This window comes from Ursus maritimus, unplaced genomic scaffold (genome assembly GCF_017311325.1).
Source record: "Ursus maritimus isolate PB19 unplaced genomic scaffold, ASM1731132v1 scaffold_32, whole genome shotgun sequence".
Taxonomy (NCBI): Eukaryota; Metazoa; Chordata; class Mammalia; order Carnivora; family Ursidae; genus Ursus; species Ursus maritimus.
This window is the reverse complement of record NW_024425786.1, coordinates 20,190,923-20,206,984: the sequence shown is the minus strand read 5'-3', so window position 1 is coordinate 20,206,984 and position 16,062 is coordinate 20,190,923. Positions and strand designations below refer to the sequence as shown.

At 41.3% G+C, this 16,062-nt stretch overlaps 1 protein-coding gene across 5 annotated transcripts in view; it reads right to left on the bottom strand.

The window, feature by feature from the left end:
• WDTC1 (WD and tetratricopeptide repeats 1) overlaps nt 1-16,062 on the bottom strand; it is a 67,748-nt gene that overhangs the window by 20,308 nt on the left and 31,378 nt on the right. For all 5 annotated transcript variants that reach the window (XM_040619086.1, XM_040619084.1, XM_040619085.1 and 2 more), the window contains exon 4: nt 331-377. In XM_040619086.1, coding sequence (XP_040475020.1) covers nt 331-377 — 47 coding nt within the window. The remainder of the gene's footprint in view (nt 1-330; nt 378-16,062) is intronic.

The window sequence follows — 16,062 nt, the reverse complement described above, 5'->3', positions numbered from 1 at the left end:
TGTCCCCTGTTCAAGCCACACAGAGTGGGATGAATAGGAGATATCGCAGAATTCAAGGTTATCTCGTAAACATTAGCTGAGTCTCTTCTATTTTGTCCTAAGGATCTCTCATTATTCCTTAAATGCATTAGATTATCAAAAAAACAGGGTTTGGGCGGTCATCCAATTCACTGTTCAACTGTGTGTTGATAATGATGGACTAAACTTAAGTACACAGAAAAGAGCAGCAGTCTCTTTCCCTTAGATCTACTGAGGAGGAGGTAAGTCCCCTCTCCCAGCCTCCCCACTTCCATCTCCAGCACCTTCTTAGGTGCTCTAGCTCATACTCACTCTCCTTTCTCGTTCCACTCCAAACAGTTGACACATCCTGAGTGACCCTGGGGGAGCAAATGGAAAGGGACAAGAAGAGAGCCAGTTAGAGGTGCTCCTGGGGGAACCCAACACCAACAAGTAGAACTAAACAGGTCAACTGGCCTTTTCATCATTAGTGTTTTCCTGGTGCATGTGAGTGACCAGAATTGAATTACACTGCCTAGTATCTTATAATACATAAAGTACTTTCATAATCATGATCTCACTTAATACTGAACACCTGAGCCTGTTTTTTAATTTTTAATTTTTTAAAAGATATTATTTATTTGAGAGAGAGAGAGACAGTGAGAGAGCACAAGCACAGGGAGCGGCAGAGGGAGGGGGAGAAGCGGGCTCCTCACTGAGCAGGGAGCCCGACGCGGGGCTCGATCCGAGGACCGGGGGGCTCGATCCCAGGACCCTGAGATCACGCCCTGAGCCAAAGGCAGATGCTTAGCTGACTGAGCCACCCAGGAACCGCCACCTGAGCCTTTTAGAGGGCAGGTTTCATCGATCCTATTTTGCAGAAAAGTAAACCGAAGTTCAAAGTAAGCGGTGGAAGTGAGATCCAAACAAATTTCTGCTCCTACCACTAAAAGGGACATGTCCCCTTCCAGGGACATCCCCTCAGCCACAGAAAATTTGCCCAGAGGAGTATCTGACCCAAAGGCAGCCAATAAACTAGAAGGCTGATCTTTCAACCATTTGGCATATATTTAATTTGTCAAGCACTCACTGCATGCATATTAGGTATTGTTTAGACACTGGGGATACAGCAGTGTAGAAAACAAAGTCCCTGATCTTCCGGAGCTTACTTCAGGTAGGTGGAGCCTGGTATAGTAAGGTTAATTGGGACAGAGTCTTGAACTTGGGGGTCTGAATTAAGAAACATGGAGAGAGTGAGGCAGTTACCAACAGACACTGAAGGTGAAAGCATGCACAGAGAGAAATCATGGTAAAGCTAGCGCAATGAGGAAACAGAACCCATGAAAAGCAGAAGGTATAAAGTGGCAGAAGTGAGTCCTACATGGGAGAAGGAAGAACAAGTCACTAGGCATTCCTATATACTGTTTTCTGTTCTCCCACCCTCCTTCCTTCCTAATGGTACCTAGATTTTCATTTACTTATCTCCCTGTGTTTCAGCAAGTGTTTCAGCAAGTATAAATCCATTGTCCTTGCCATACTGATAGGTTTAGGAACTTAGGCCTTAGCCAAACTGGATATGGCATTCACTTGGGCACAGCGATTGGCTCAGAAGTAAGCCTGTGACCCCAATCAGATGCCAGGGGCACAGCTGCTGGGAGGCTTCTGGAAAAGGAATTTCTTCATTCTCAGGAGCCAGTCTATGAGAGAGACGCCTTTCTTCTTTCGGATGTTGGGTGTATGGATGTGACAACTGGAATTGCCACACAAGGGCAGCCAGTCTGAGAGTGAGTCCACTCTCAGCCCAGTCAAAGGGAATCATACAAAAATGGAGCAAGAGTGATCAGAGTAACCAATACTGATGCCTACTCTACTGCATTTCCAGTTAAGTGAGACACTCAGTTCATTATTGTTTAAGGTCATTTGACTTGGGCTGTTACTTGTGGCCCACAACATGCTAACTGATTGCTCCAACTCAGGTCCCAGTTTATGGGTACTTCCTTCAAGACGCCTTTCTTGTCCTGTAAATTTGGGAAGGAGGCATACCCTTCCTTGTGGGCTCCTCCTGTCACACTGGATTATGGCTCTGTGTTGACATGATTGTCTGCTTCACTACACTGAGCCCTGAGAAAGCAGACTTTGTGTCTTATATTCATTGTATCCCCAAGGCCAGATACAGAGCCCGGCACATATCTGTTGCCTGAATGAACAAATGAATCCAGCAGGACTAGTAGGAAGGATCGAGAGATATGAACAAATCTAATTCCCCAACTACCTGGTTATGTTTATTTTATTTCTTAAGATTTTATTTATTTATTTGAGGGAGAGAGAGACAGAGAGTGAGCGAGTGTGCACAAGTAGGGGGAGGAGCAGAGGCAGAGGCTGAGAGAAGCAGACTCCCTGCTGAGCAGGGAGCCTGATGTGGGGCTTGATCCTAGGACCCTGAGATCATGTCCTGAGTTGAAGGCAGAGGCTTAACTGACTGAGCCACCTAGGCGCCCCACCCCCCCAACTATCTGGTTAGAAATGCTTTTCTTCTGCTTCTCCTTCCCTCTTACCCTTTGTCCTATAAAGAATCTCATCTGGGTTGAACCACATTTCTTTCCCGGTTCTGCACTTACGTGCATTCACTCTCTTCAGACTTGTCAGATCACTTGCTGACCCGTGCCTCTCTCACATTCCCATGGCACTTGGTTGAAATCCCCACACATGGCTCTGGTCACTCTTTTTGGGTCAGAGTAATTTCTGTCCTCAGTGATTTCATTTTCCTACTAGGATGTAAATCACTGTGCCTGGGGTCACGTCCATAGCTTGCACTCTTGCAGAGTACCAAAGGCCTTAAGTGATCGCCACTTTCTAAGGGCTTACAAAGACCAGGGCACAGTGCTAAGTACTTGTGGTAGGCAGAAAAATGGCCCCGGTGTCTGTGTTCTGATCCTCTGGAACCTATGAATATGTTATGTTTGGTGGCAAAGGGGACTTTGCAGATGTGATTAAAGTTAAGGTCTTTGAAACGGGGAGAGTATTCTAGATTATCCAGGTGGTCCCAATATGATTACGAGTCCTTAAAATCAGAGAACCTTTCCTGGCTGCAGAAACTAGAGAGATGTAGGCGTGAAGGGATTTGTCCTGTGATTGCTGGCTTTGAAGATGGAAGAAGGGGCTTATGGGTCAAGAAATGCAGCACCCTCTAGGAGCTGGGAACTGCAAAGGAACGGATTCTACCCTACAGCCTCCAGGAGGAACACAGCCCTGCCATGACCTTGCTTTTAGCCTGGTGAGACCTAGGTCAGACTTCTGATCTACGGAATTGTGAGATAATAAATTTGTGTTGTTTTGAGCCACTAAGTCTGTGGTAATTTGTTACGGCAGCAATAGGACACTGATACAGCACTCTGTATCCATCCTATTTATGAAACAGGTATCACTACTCATTTCACAGATAAGAAAAGCAATGCTCAGAGAGGTTAGGTAACCTGCTGTGATCCTGTAATTTATAATAAGAAATACATATTTGGTCTTCTTCCCCATTTCTGAGCCCCTAAAGCCCCTGGGATTTCCTAGTGATAACACAGGAAAAGATATCTTGATGTTCACAACAAATCCCTTTCAACCACACCTGAGTTTATGTAAATGAAGTGATTTTTGGAAAGCACCTAAGGATGGGGGCTGGTTGCCAGAGGAACCAACCATATGATTGGGGGGTTAGAACTTTCAGTCCCAGGGGCGGCTGGGTGGCTCAGTTGGTTGGGCATCTGCCTTCGGCTCAGGTCATGATTGCAGGGACCTGGGATTGAGCCCCACGCTGGGCTCCTTGCTCAGCAGGGAGCCTGCTTCTCCCTCTCCTCCCTGATCGTGCTCTCTGTCACTATCTGTCTCTGTCTCTCTCAAATGAATAAATAAAATCTTAAAAAAAAAAAAAAAGAACTTTCAGTCCCATTCCCCAGAAGTCAGAGAGGAGCTGGAGGTTGACTAGATCACCAATGGACAATGATTTAATCAATCATGCCTATGTAATGAAGCCTCCACAGAAACCCAAAGAACAGGGTTCAGAGATCTTATGCATCAGTAAACATGTGGAGATTTGGCAGAGAGTGGCACATTCCAAGAGGGTGTGGTGCAACGGGCGGCGGGGTCTTACAGGACTAACCCTTAACCTGTGCAATGAATGTGACGCTATCTGTCTCCAGACTGATAGTGTCAGAATTGAGTTAAATTGTAGGGCACCCATTTGGTGTTGGAGAATTGCTTGATGGTGTGTAAAAAGAAACAAAACCCCACAAACACTGGCCCTGCCTAATGTGGCACCACTGAAGTGAGGACAGGAAGCAGGATTTTAACTTGAGAGCCTGAGCTCTTAAGTACTGTCTGAGAAATGGATGAACGCCTCTAGAATTACTGTATTTGTCTCCAAATCAGTAACCCATCTAAAGTACAGAAGACAGAGGACAGAGTAGACAAATATGATACTTGTGATTAATTTCCAATGGTAAAAACTAGCTTACAGGTGGGTAACTGAGAGTATAGAGAGAAAGCTCAAACCAGATTCTACAAAAATACAAAGTAACTATTGACAAAAAGTATTAATAAAGGGCTTTATAAGTTAGAACACCTGCTTGGGAAGCTACTTTATAAGGAACAGAGTATTTAAGAGGGGTTATTTTGGCCTTGATAACTAAGGCTGGCTTAGATATATGGTCACAATCTGCAATTACATTGTGGAATACAATGGAAGAAAATATGCCTAAGACATATCAGAACTAAAGTGTGAGTAAAAAATAAAGGGATAAAACCTCAAACTTTTAAGGAAGTGAGAAGAGGGACTGCTTAGATATGGCTCCTAGAGAGGAACAGACCTTTGTGTGCCTCCCCGGACCCTTGGAAATACTGCTATTTAGGGTGAGCTTTGCACATCAGGGACCTAGAGGAAACAGAAAGTGCACAAAGAGAGAACCTGCAAGAAAAGTTTTAAATCTCACACTCCAAGTTACAACCTCTCAGTTTCTGTTTAACTTTGTTAAATATTGATTATAATTACTATTTATTATAAGTCCTTATAATTTGCTGGGAGTGTGGTATATGGGCGGAGGAGGAGGCAGGAAGAAGTATTTTACCCTAACACTGTTCAGAATTTTAGGTGCACAATGCTGATAAAAAGCAAATGGACTTTTAGTGGGTTTTATTACTGCTTTTAAATTCTTTACAGACTGTGTACCCCTTATAGCCTGTAGTACAGCCCACCTTCGTATGCCACCAGTAGGTAGAATGCTAGGCATTAATATACATGATCTCATTATCACTCCCTTTCCATAGGTAAGACTAAGTCTCAGCAATACAAAATAACTTACCCAGGGTTGCACAAATTATAAACATCAGAGCCCAGCTCGGAGTTCAGGTCAATATAACTCCAAAGTACTTCTCTGGCTATGCTGGATACCTCAGATGTCATGCTTATTAGTGCCCATTTAAAAAGAGATCTTATTGCTACCATCACCTTAAAGACTATTTGGCAGTTTCATGTAAAGTTAAGCTTGTATCTACCCAAGACCCAGAAATTCCATTCCTAGGTAATTATTTGAAAGAAATTAAAACATTTGTCCACACAAAGACTGACATAAGAATATCCATAGATGCTTCTCCAGGAGCACCTGGTTGGCTCAGTTGGTGGAGTGTGCGACTCTTGATCTTGGGGTTGTGAGGTGGAACCCCACGTTGGGTATAGAGAGTACTTAAAAATAAAATCTTAAAAAAAAAGTAAAAGCTCCAAACTGGAATTAACCCAAACGGTCATCAACGGAAAAGGGATAAATAAAATACAGTCTATCCACACGGTGGAATACTACTCAGCAATGAAAAGGAATGGACTATAGATACATGCAACAACATGGATGAAACTCAAAAAACATTATGCTAAGCAAGAGAACCCAAACACATGCAAAAATATACTATCTAATTCCATTCACATTAAGTAAAGAATAGGCAAAAACTAATCTTTGGAGACAAAAGCCAGAAAGTGGTTGTTCTGAGATAGGAGGGCTGACTGGAAAGGGTACCGTGAGAACTTTCTATGGTGATGGAGATACTTTACAATTTATTGCAGATGAGTAGTTACACAAGTGTCAAAACTCACCCAACTCAATACTTGAGACCTACGCACTTTATTTTTGTGTAAATCATACCTATTTCAATAAAGAGAGAAAAAAGGTAATAATAGCAACAGTAATAGTTGGTACGTACTGAGCACTATCTCACCATGTACCAGGGACATTACTGTGCCCTTCATATATGCTTTATTTTTATTTATTTTTTAAAGATTTTTATTTGAGAAAGTGAGCAAGAGAGAGCACAAGCAGGGGGGAGTGGCAGACAGAAAGGGAAAGGGAGAAGCAGGCTCCCCACTGAGCAAGAGAGCCCGATGCGGGTCTTGAGCCCAGGACCCCAGGATCATGACCTGAGCTGAAGGCAGACGCTTAACTGACTGAGCCACCCAGGCGCCCCATATATATGCTTTTAGTTAATCTTTACAACTGTCTTTTAATGGAAACATCATTACTGTTTTCATTTTTCAGATGAGGAAACTGTGTAAATAGTGTAGCCAGATTATGAACCCATGTCTGACAGATTCCAGAGACTGGCTGGTAACCACGATGTCAGACTGCCTTTTTAAATTGAGCGGTCTTTCCTAAAACTTAAATGCTTGCTATGTGCCTGCCAGTATTGTACTGGGCTCAGAGAGACATGACTGAGTCAAACAGACACATCTCTTGTCCTCACAGAACTGATGAGGTTTTGTTTTCTCCTCCACTTCTCCAAACATATAATGTTAGCCTTTGCCTATGTTATTATAATCTCCTCATAAGCATCCCTTCAATTGGCTATAGAATATTCCTCCAAAGGTTAAACCATATCCACCTCTACCTTAGTACTGTATATATAAGTAATTGCAAATTTGGTGAGTCGATGTAGTTTAAAATTCTAGTGGGAAAAGAACATTTACAGGTGACTGGTCAGCCCAGACTAGGCCTAATGTCATGGTTTTGGTTTTGGTTTTGTTTTTTGGCATTTGACTGGAAATATATAAAATTCGTTGTTGTTTTTAAAAGATTTATTTATTTATTGAAAGCGAGTGAGCAAGCGAGCATGGAGTGGGGAGGGGCAGAGGGAGAGAGAGAATCTCAAGCAGACTCCCTGCTGAGTGCGGAGTGGGACATGGGGCTCCATCTCACGACCCTGAGATCATGACCTGAGCTGAACCCAAGAGTCAGACACTCAAATAACTGAGCCACCCAGGGACCCCTATAAAATCTGTGTTGTAATGCTGAGTATCACCTGTGCTACTCAGGAGCCTGATGAGCGGGCATGGTGTGGGAAAGTGTATTAAAATGGGAAACATTATTAATAAATACAAGTTAGTAGGGGCGCCGGGGTGGCTCAGTCAGTTAAGCGTCTGACTCTTGATTTTGGCTCAGGTCATGATTTCAGGGTCGTGGTATCGAGTCCCGTGTTAGGCTCCACACTCAGTGTGGAGTCTGCTTGTCCCTTCCCCTGTTCCCCCATTCGTGTGTGCATTCTCTCTCTCCCAAATAAATAAATAAATAAAATCTTTGAAAATAATTAAGTACAAGTTATTAGACAGCAATCTATCAAAATGTGGGATCCACAGGGGAAAAATAAAAAGTCATTCCAGTCATTCATTTCTAGAGGAAAAAAAATAGGAACGAGTGTATAATAGAATAAAAAAAAAAAAGAAGCAAAGAGCTAGGAAATCTACAAGTCAGTGTGTATCCTGGTATAACCAAAGGAACCAGAGAGCCTTTTGTCCAAATTTATTTTTTACAAGCAGCAGCTGAGGCTGGTTAGTGAGAATCAGAATTGTAAAGTGAAAGAATTGTCTGGGTTCAACTCTGGCTTGGCCTCTTCCTAGGTGTATGAGAAGTCCACTCAAGATCCCCAAAACCAGGATGCCAGGGTGGCTCAGTTGGTTAAGCATCTGCCTTCGGCTCAGGTCATGATCCCAGGATCCTGGACTGGAGTACCGCATCAGGCTCCTTGCTTGGGGGGAGCCTGCTTCTCCCTCTGCCTGCCACTCCCCCTGCTTCTGCTCTCTCTCTCCTTCTGACAAATAAACAAAATCTTAAAAAAAAAAAGATTCCCCAAACCTCAGATTTTTCATTTAGAAACAGGGATGATGATCATGTAAACCTGACGAGATCACTGTGAAGATCAAATGATGAAATGTAATGTATGTGAGCACACTTTGGTGAACACTGGCCCCCATCCCTGGAACTAGTCCTCAGGTATACTCTCTCATATACCCGGTATACCTATGTGTGTACCTTCCAGATCTTGCTCTCCAAGACCTCTCCCACATGGCTAGGATACTCACAAAGGGTATACATCTTGAACAACTGATTCCTTCCTATTTACTTACTTTTTCAAAAGGGTTATTTTCTGCTGCTATTAAATTGCTACCCTAAGCTATGACCAATTCATTTATTCAATACCCATTATGTATAAAATACTGGAAAAAAAGAGAATAAACAGTAGGATAAACAAAAACAGGTCTATGTCTATGGCAACATAAGACAAAGCTCTACCATAACGAAGGAGAGAGATACAAAAAACTTAGAAAAAGACAGCAACATCCAGCTTTAGGAACAAGCTTAAAAGATCTTTGAGGACACTGGCTTGCATATCCACATGCAAAAGAATGAAGCTGGACCCCTACATCACATCATACACAAAAATTAACTCTAAATGGATCAAGGACCCACATATAAGATCTAAAATGTATGGACACTCTCAGAAGGAAACATGGGTATAAATCTTTGTGACCAAGGGGCACCTGAGTGGCTCAGTTGGTTAAGCAGCTGACTCTTGATTTCGGCTCAGGTCATGATCTCAGGATCCTGGGATCGCCTGGTATTGTGCTCCCTGCTCAGTGGGGAGTCTGCTCGAGGAAACTCTCTCCCTCTCCCTCTGTCCCTCCCACCACTCTCTCTCTCAAATAAATCAATCTTTAAAAAAAAAAATCTTTGTGACCATGGATTAGGCAATGGTTTCTCCCCCCTCCACTTTTTTTTGGTGGTGAGGCTGTAATTGATGATTAATGGTTTCTTAAACATGACACCAAAAGCACAAGTGATAAAAGGAAAAAATAATTTGGACTTCATTAAAATTAAAAACTTTTGTGTCAAAGGTGCAATCAAAAAAATGAAAGGAAAACCCATAGAATGGGAGAAAACCATTTTAGATCACATATATGATAAGGGTTTAGTATCCAGGATATAGAATTTTTACAGCTCAACAATAAAAGACAAAAAACTCAATTAAAAAATGGTTAAAGAACGTGTGCCTGGGTGGCTCAGTTGGTTAAGTGCTTAACTCTTGGTCTCAGCTCAGGTCTTGGTCTCAGGGTCGAGTTCAGGCCCTGCATTGGTTGGGCTCCACACTGGACGTGGCGCCTACTAAAAAAAATGGGGCAAAGAATCTAAATAGACTTTTCTCCAAATAAAATATACAAATAGCCAATAAGAATATGAAAGGATGCTCAAGGAGTGCCTGGGTGGCTCAGTCGGTTAAATGTCAGCCTTCGGCTCAGGTCATGATCCCAGGGTCCTGGAATTGAGCCCCACACTGGGCTCCCTGCTTACCGGGGAGCCTGCTTCGCCCTTTCTTTTTGACTTTCCCTGCCCCATCATGTTCTCTCTTGCTTGCTTGGCTCTCTCTCTCAAATAAATGAAAAAAATCTTCAAAAAAAAAATGCTCAAAATCGTTAATCACTACAGAAATGAAAATCAAAACCACAATAAAATACCACACTACAGCCACTAGGATGGTTATTATAAGAAAGTAAAATAATAAGTTTTGGTGAGGACACGGAGAAACTAGAACTCTCATACATTTCTCCTGGGAAAGTAAAACGGTGCTGCCACTTTGAAAAACAGTTTGGCAGTTCCTCAAAAAATTAAACATAAAAACAAACAAAAAACATATGATCCAGCAATTCCACTCTTAGGGATATACCTGAGGGAACTGAACATGTATGACCACACAAAAGCTTGTACACAATTCTTCATAGCAGCATTATTCTTAATAGCTAAAAAATGGAAACAACCAAAATGTCCACCAATGGATAAACAAAACGTGGTACATCCATATAATGGAACATTATTTGGTTATAAAAAGGAATGAAGTACTGATTCATGCTACAACATGGATGAATCTTTATGCTACGTAAAAGCAGCCAGATACAAAAAAGCCACATATTGTATGATTTCATTTTTATGAGATGTCCAGAATAGGAAAATCCACAGAGATAGAAAGTAGACTAGAGGCTGCCAGGGAGAGGGAGTAACTACCAATATGGGTAAACGGTTTCCTTTGGGCGTGATAAAAATGCACAACTTTGTGAATATACTAAAAACCACACTGAATTTTACACTTCAATAAAATAAAAAATAAACTAAAAATAAGCTAACAAACTGGTGGCAGGACTGATTTGGCCCACAGGCCATAATTTGCTGAACTCTGATCTAAAGGATATTACCTGAAATCTCTCACAAAGTCAGGTCTCACTTCCATGTTTTTCTTTGTGGGTGACTATTTAATAAACTTGGTATATAATTTACTTCTCTATGAGGATATTATTAAAAAGAACACTCTGACAAGTCTTTGTTAGAATAAGGTTATACTATAAAACTTCCCTGGTCTACTAACTATATTCAAAAAGAAAACCAATCTAGTTTGATATTACTTGTTTCTAGTGACTTTATGATCAAATTATGTAAGAAACAAAACAGGAACAAAAAACAAATCAAGCCAGATTGTAAAGGTAGGATACGTAATGTTTGCAACTTATTTACGGAAAATATTAAGAGAACTAATAAGGGAAGAGAACGAATCCACCAAGCCAAAAACTATTTGTTAAACCAATAAACTAACCAACTAATTCATTAATTAAAGTAAGCTCTACACCCAGTGTGGGGCTTGACCTCATGACCCAGAGATCAAGAATCACGTGCTCTACTGACTGAGTCAGCCAGGTGCTGCTAAAGCCTTTTTAAAAAAGTAGACACATGGTTGAGGTAGAAAGAATTATAAACTGTGGGGCCAGACAGTCCTGATAAAATCTTCTTCATCTTATTTTTACCACTTACGTGACCTTGGAAATTCTCAATTTTATTCTCATTTGTAAAGTGAGATTCCTTTCTCTCCCTCTCTCTACCACGTGTGGAACACTGTGTCAAGAAATCCCGCAAGTGAAAGAAATAGAATGGATCAAAGTATGGTCAAAACTTTCTTTCAAGTGGACTTGGAAGATCCTGGTGAAATGTGCCCCCAAAATGAAAGGTGCCCCCCAAAAAAGTGAGGACTGCAGGCACAAACTGGAATCCCAGGATATTTGGCTCCTGTCCAGTTATGACACTAAAGCTCACTGAGACAAGATGAGCCAGCACAGGTAACTACAGCGGGGTGTGGAACGCTCAGCAAAGATGCCCAAGGAAAATATATACCAGACATCTTAGAATTAATCCTAATTAACGTTATTCTTTTCTGGCTCTCTCACTCAGTTGCTGCCAATATACCAGTTCTTTATATACATATATTTTAAAGATTTTTATTTATTTAAGAGAGAGAGAGAGAGAAAAAGCACAACAGGGGGAGCAGCAGAGGGAAGGGGAGAAGCAGGGCCCCACGAGCAGGGAGCCAGACGCGGGGCATGATCCCAGGACCCGTGGATCATGACCCGAGCTGAAGGCAGACGCTTAGCCGACTGAGCCACCCAGGTGCCCCAGTTCTTTGTATTTTCTTAATGAACATTTTTAACTTTCTTTTTTTTAAGTTTATTTAATTTTAATTTTTAATTTTTAAGATTTAAATTCGATTTAGTTAACACATGGTGTATTATTACTTTCAGTGGTAGAATTTAGTGATTCATTAGTTGCATTTTTTTTTTTAAGATTTTATTTATTTATTTGACAGAGAGAGAGACAGCCAGCGAGAGAGGGAACACAGGCAGGGGGAGTGGGAGAGGAAGAAGCAGGCTCCCAGTGGAGGAGCCTGATATGGGGCTCAATCCCAGGACTCTGGGATCACGCCCTGAGCCGAAGGCAGACGCTTAACGACTGAGCCACCCAGGCGCCCCATGAGCACTGGGTGTTAATATGCAACTAATGAGGGGCGCCTGGGTAGCTCAGTCGTTAAGCGTCTGCCTTCGGCTCAGGGCGTGATCCCAGAGTCCTGGGATTGAGCCCCATATCAGGCACCTCCACTGGGAGCCTGCTTCTTCCTCTCCCACTCCCCCTGCCTGTGTTCCCTCTCTCGCTGGCTGTCTCTCTGTCAAGTAAATAAATAAAAAAATCTTTAAAACAAACAAACAAACAAACAAACACCCAGTGCTCATTACATCAAGTCCGTCCTTAATGCCCATCACCCAGTTACCCCTTCCCCAGCCCACCTCTCCTCCAGCAACCCTCAGTTTGTTTCCTTAAGAGTCTATGGTTTGCCTCCCTCTCTGTTTTTATCTTTTTTCCTTTCTTTCCCCTATGTTCATGTTTTGTTTCTTAATTTCCACATATGAGTAAAATCATATGGTATTTGTCTCTCTCTGATTGACTTATTTCACTTAGCATAATACCCTCTAGTTCCATCCACATTGTTGCAACTGGCAAGATTTCATTCTTTTTTTTTAATAGTTTTTTTTTTAAGATTTTATTTATTTGTCAGAGAGAAAGAGAGCACGAGCAAAAGCAGGGGAGCAGCAGGCAGAGGGAGAAGCAGGCTCCATGCTGAGCAGTGAGCCCAATGTGGGGCTTGATCCCAGGATCCTAGGATCATGACCTGAGCTAAAGGCAGATGCTTAACCAAAAGAGTCACCCAGGTGTCCCATGATTTCATTTTTTTGATGGCTAATATTCCACTGTGTCCATATTACACACACACACCTTCTTTATCCACTCATCTGTTGATGAATATCTGGACTTTTCCCATATTTTGGCTATTGCGGACATTGCTGCTATAAACACTGGGGTGCATGTGCCCCTTTGAATCACTATTTTTGTATCCTTTGGTAAATACCCAGAAGTGCAATTGCTGGGTCGTAGTGTTCTTTTTTTTTTTTTTTTTTGAAGGACTAAATATTGATGTTTTAATTATAGAATTGACAGTCTAGCTCCAGCAACTCAAATTAGGCACCTGGCATTGGCCTGGGAATGGGTTTTATCCCATAAAGATGTTACATGCCTTACCTCTAATGAGTACTTTAGAATTTAATTATTTTTTAATTGTTTTTTTTTACTTGAATTCAATTAATTAACATATAATGTATTATTGGTTTCAGAGGTAGAGGTCAGTGATTTTTCAGTGTTATATACTACCCAGTGCTCATTACATCACGTGCCCTCCTTAATGTCCATCACCCAGTTACTCCATCCCCCCTCCCTCTCCCCTCCAGCAACCCTCAGAGGGTAGTTCTATTTCTAACTTTTTTTTTAAGCTGGTTTTTCTCCAAAAATATCTTTGTTTTTGTTTTTGTTTTTTTGAGGAAACTCCATACTGTTTTCCAGAGTGGCTGCACCAGTTTATTTATTTTGAAGTAATCTCTACACCCAATGTGGGCTTGAACTCACAACCCCAAGATCAAGAGTTGTATGCTCTTCTGACTGAGCCAGCCAGGCACCCCTTAACTTTCTATTTTGAAACAATTTCAAACATATAAAAAAGGTACAAGAATAGTACAAAAGCACCCATATATACCTGTCCCCTAATTCGTTGTTAACATTGCTACATTTGCTTACTCCTTCTCCCTTTTGCTCCTTCTTTCACTACACACACACTTTTTTTCCTGAACAATTTGAGAATTGCAGACTTCAAAACCCCTTACACACTTAACTACTTCAGTATGTATTTCTAAGAACAAGATCATTCTTTTTTTTCCCTTTGCTTTCTTCGAGAGAGAGAGAGAGAGAGAGAGAAGAGAGTGAATGTGAAAACCAGGGAAGGGGCAGAGGGAGAGGGAAAGAGAGAGAATCCCAAGCAGGCCCGACATGATGCTCGATCTCCCGATCCAGAGATCATGACCTGAGCCAAAATCAAGAGCTGGAGGCTTCACCAACTGAGCCACCCAGGCATCCCAAGATCATTCTTTTATTTAACCAGAGCACATTTGTCAAAATTGAGAAATTTGACACTAATATCCTTGCATCACTATCATTTAATATATAGCATATTAAAATGTCACCAACTGTCTGATAATGTTCCTTTGATTTTCCTGATCCAGGATTCAATCCAGGATCACACGCTGGGATGACACAGTGGTCAGCTTCTTTTCAATCTCCTTTAATCTGGAACAGTCCTCAGCCCTTCTTGTTTTTTATGGCATTGACATTTTTAAGGAATATAGAGCTATTCTGGAGAAATGTTTCTGTTTGGACTTGTCTGATTATTTCCTCACGAGCAGATTTAGGTGATGCATTTGGCAGAAATACTCCCGCAGCCATCTTGTGTCTTCGTCGGTGTACATTATTAGGTGGTGGACGTGTACTATTTGTCTTGCTTAAGGTGCTATCTCCCAAGTTTCTCCCCTATAATGTTACTATTTGCCTTTTGTTATCTGTGAGGAAATACTTTTACACTGTGCAAATAAAGGTCCTGTCCTCCATCACATTTCCACTCAAATGGTTTCACTATTTGATTATTCTTGTCTGAATCAATTACTAGGATGATGTAGTATGATGTTTATAAAATGGTGATTTTTCCAACTCTATCATTTCTTCGTTTAAGGAGTCGGCAATCTACTGGAATAAAGTGCTTTTCTGTCTCTCTTCCCCTTCCTTTCTTCTCTCCCTCTCTCTCTCTCACCAATGTAAACTCAGAAATTTTTTATTTAGTGGGTTTTAGTTCATTACTGTCACTATTCATCCTGATGTTCAAACTGTCATAGATTTGGCCAGTAGATTGTCTTTTGAGCTAGCCCCTGTGTCCTTATGATACGTTTCTTTCATTTTTCATATATTTCTTTTTTATCTTCTGCTAGAATATGTTGTAGGCTCATCTCGTACACTCCCTGTCCCAGACCTAGAATCCGTTGTTTTTCCAAGATCCCTGGTTCTCTTTAGTGGGGAATGCTATTTATATAGCTTCTAGTTATTGAGATATTATTACTTTTGGACCCCATCAAAAGACAGAGCTGGAAGTAAAATGTAAATATATATTAATATATATGTATTTGTTGAACTATGAGTTCATTTTTAAAAAAAGATTTTATTCATCTATTTGAGAGAGAGAGAGAGAGAGAGCACGCACACACGATTGGGGGGGAGGGGCAGTGGGAGAGGCAGAGGGAGAAGCAGACTCCCCGCTTAGCAGAGACTCCCCTGATGCAGGGTTGGATCCTAGGACTTTGAGATCATGACCAGAGCCAAAGGCAGACAACTAACTGACTGAACCCCTCAGGTGCCCCTAAAGTTTGTCTTTAAAATACGTATGGTCAAAGAATATACACAAAGTACTGTGTTCAAAAATTACTTGGGTTAGTTGGCATCCCCCTCCCCATTGTTGTTGATTTTATTTTACTTTTTGAATGTGCAAAACCTCAACATGGTTCTAAAAGTAATAACTCTACAAAAAGGTCCAGAAAAGGGTTACTCCCTTTTCCCCACCCTATATCTTCCATCCGCTAGAGGTGACCAATTTCATTAGTTTCTGCTTATCCATTCTACGCTTGTGTTTGCAAAAATATGTAGGTACCTATATAAATTCTTATTCCCTCTCTTTTGTTATACCAAAGTCGGCAAAAATTTATAGCCCTTAAACATATGGAAAAGATATTCAATTTCATTCATAAGAGAAATGTAACTTAAAACTATATTGAGATACCATTTTTCATCTGTTAGAATGGTAAAAAAAAAAAAAAAAGATAAAAAAAATTACAAAGCTTAACCACAGTCTGTTGCTGAGTTGTGGAGAAGCAGGCATTCTCATGCATTACGTTGGGAAAGGCAAAATGGTACAACTCTCGTGCAATGTCTAACAAAATCACATACGCATTTATTGGCCAGCACTACT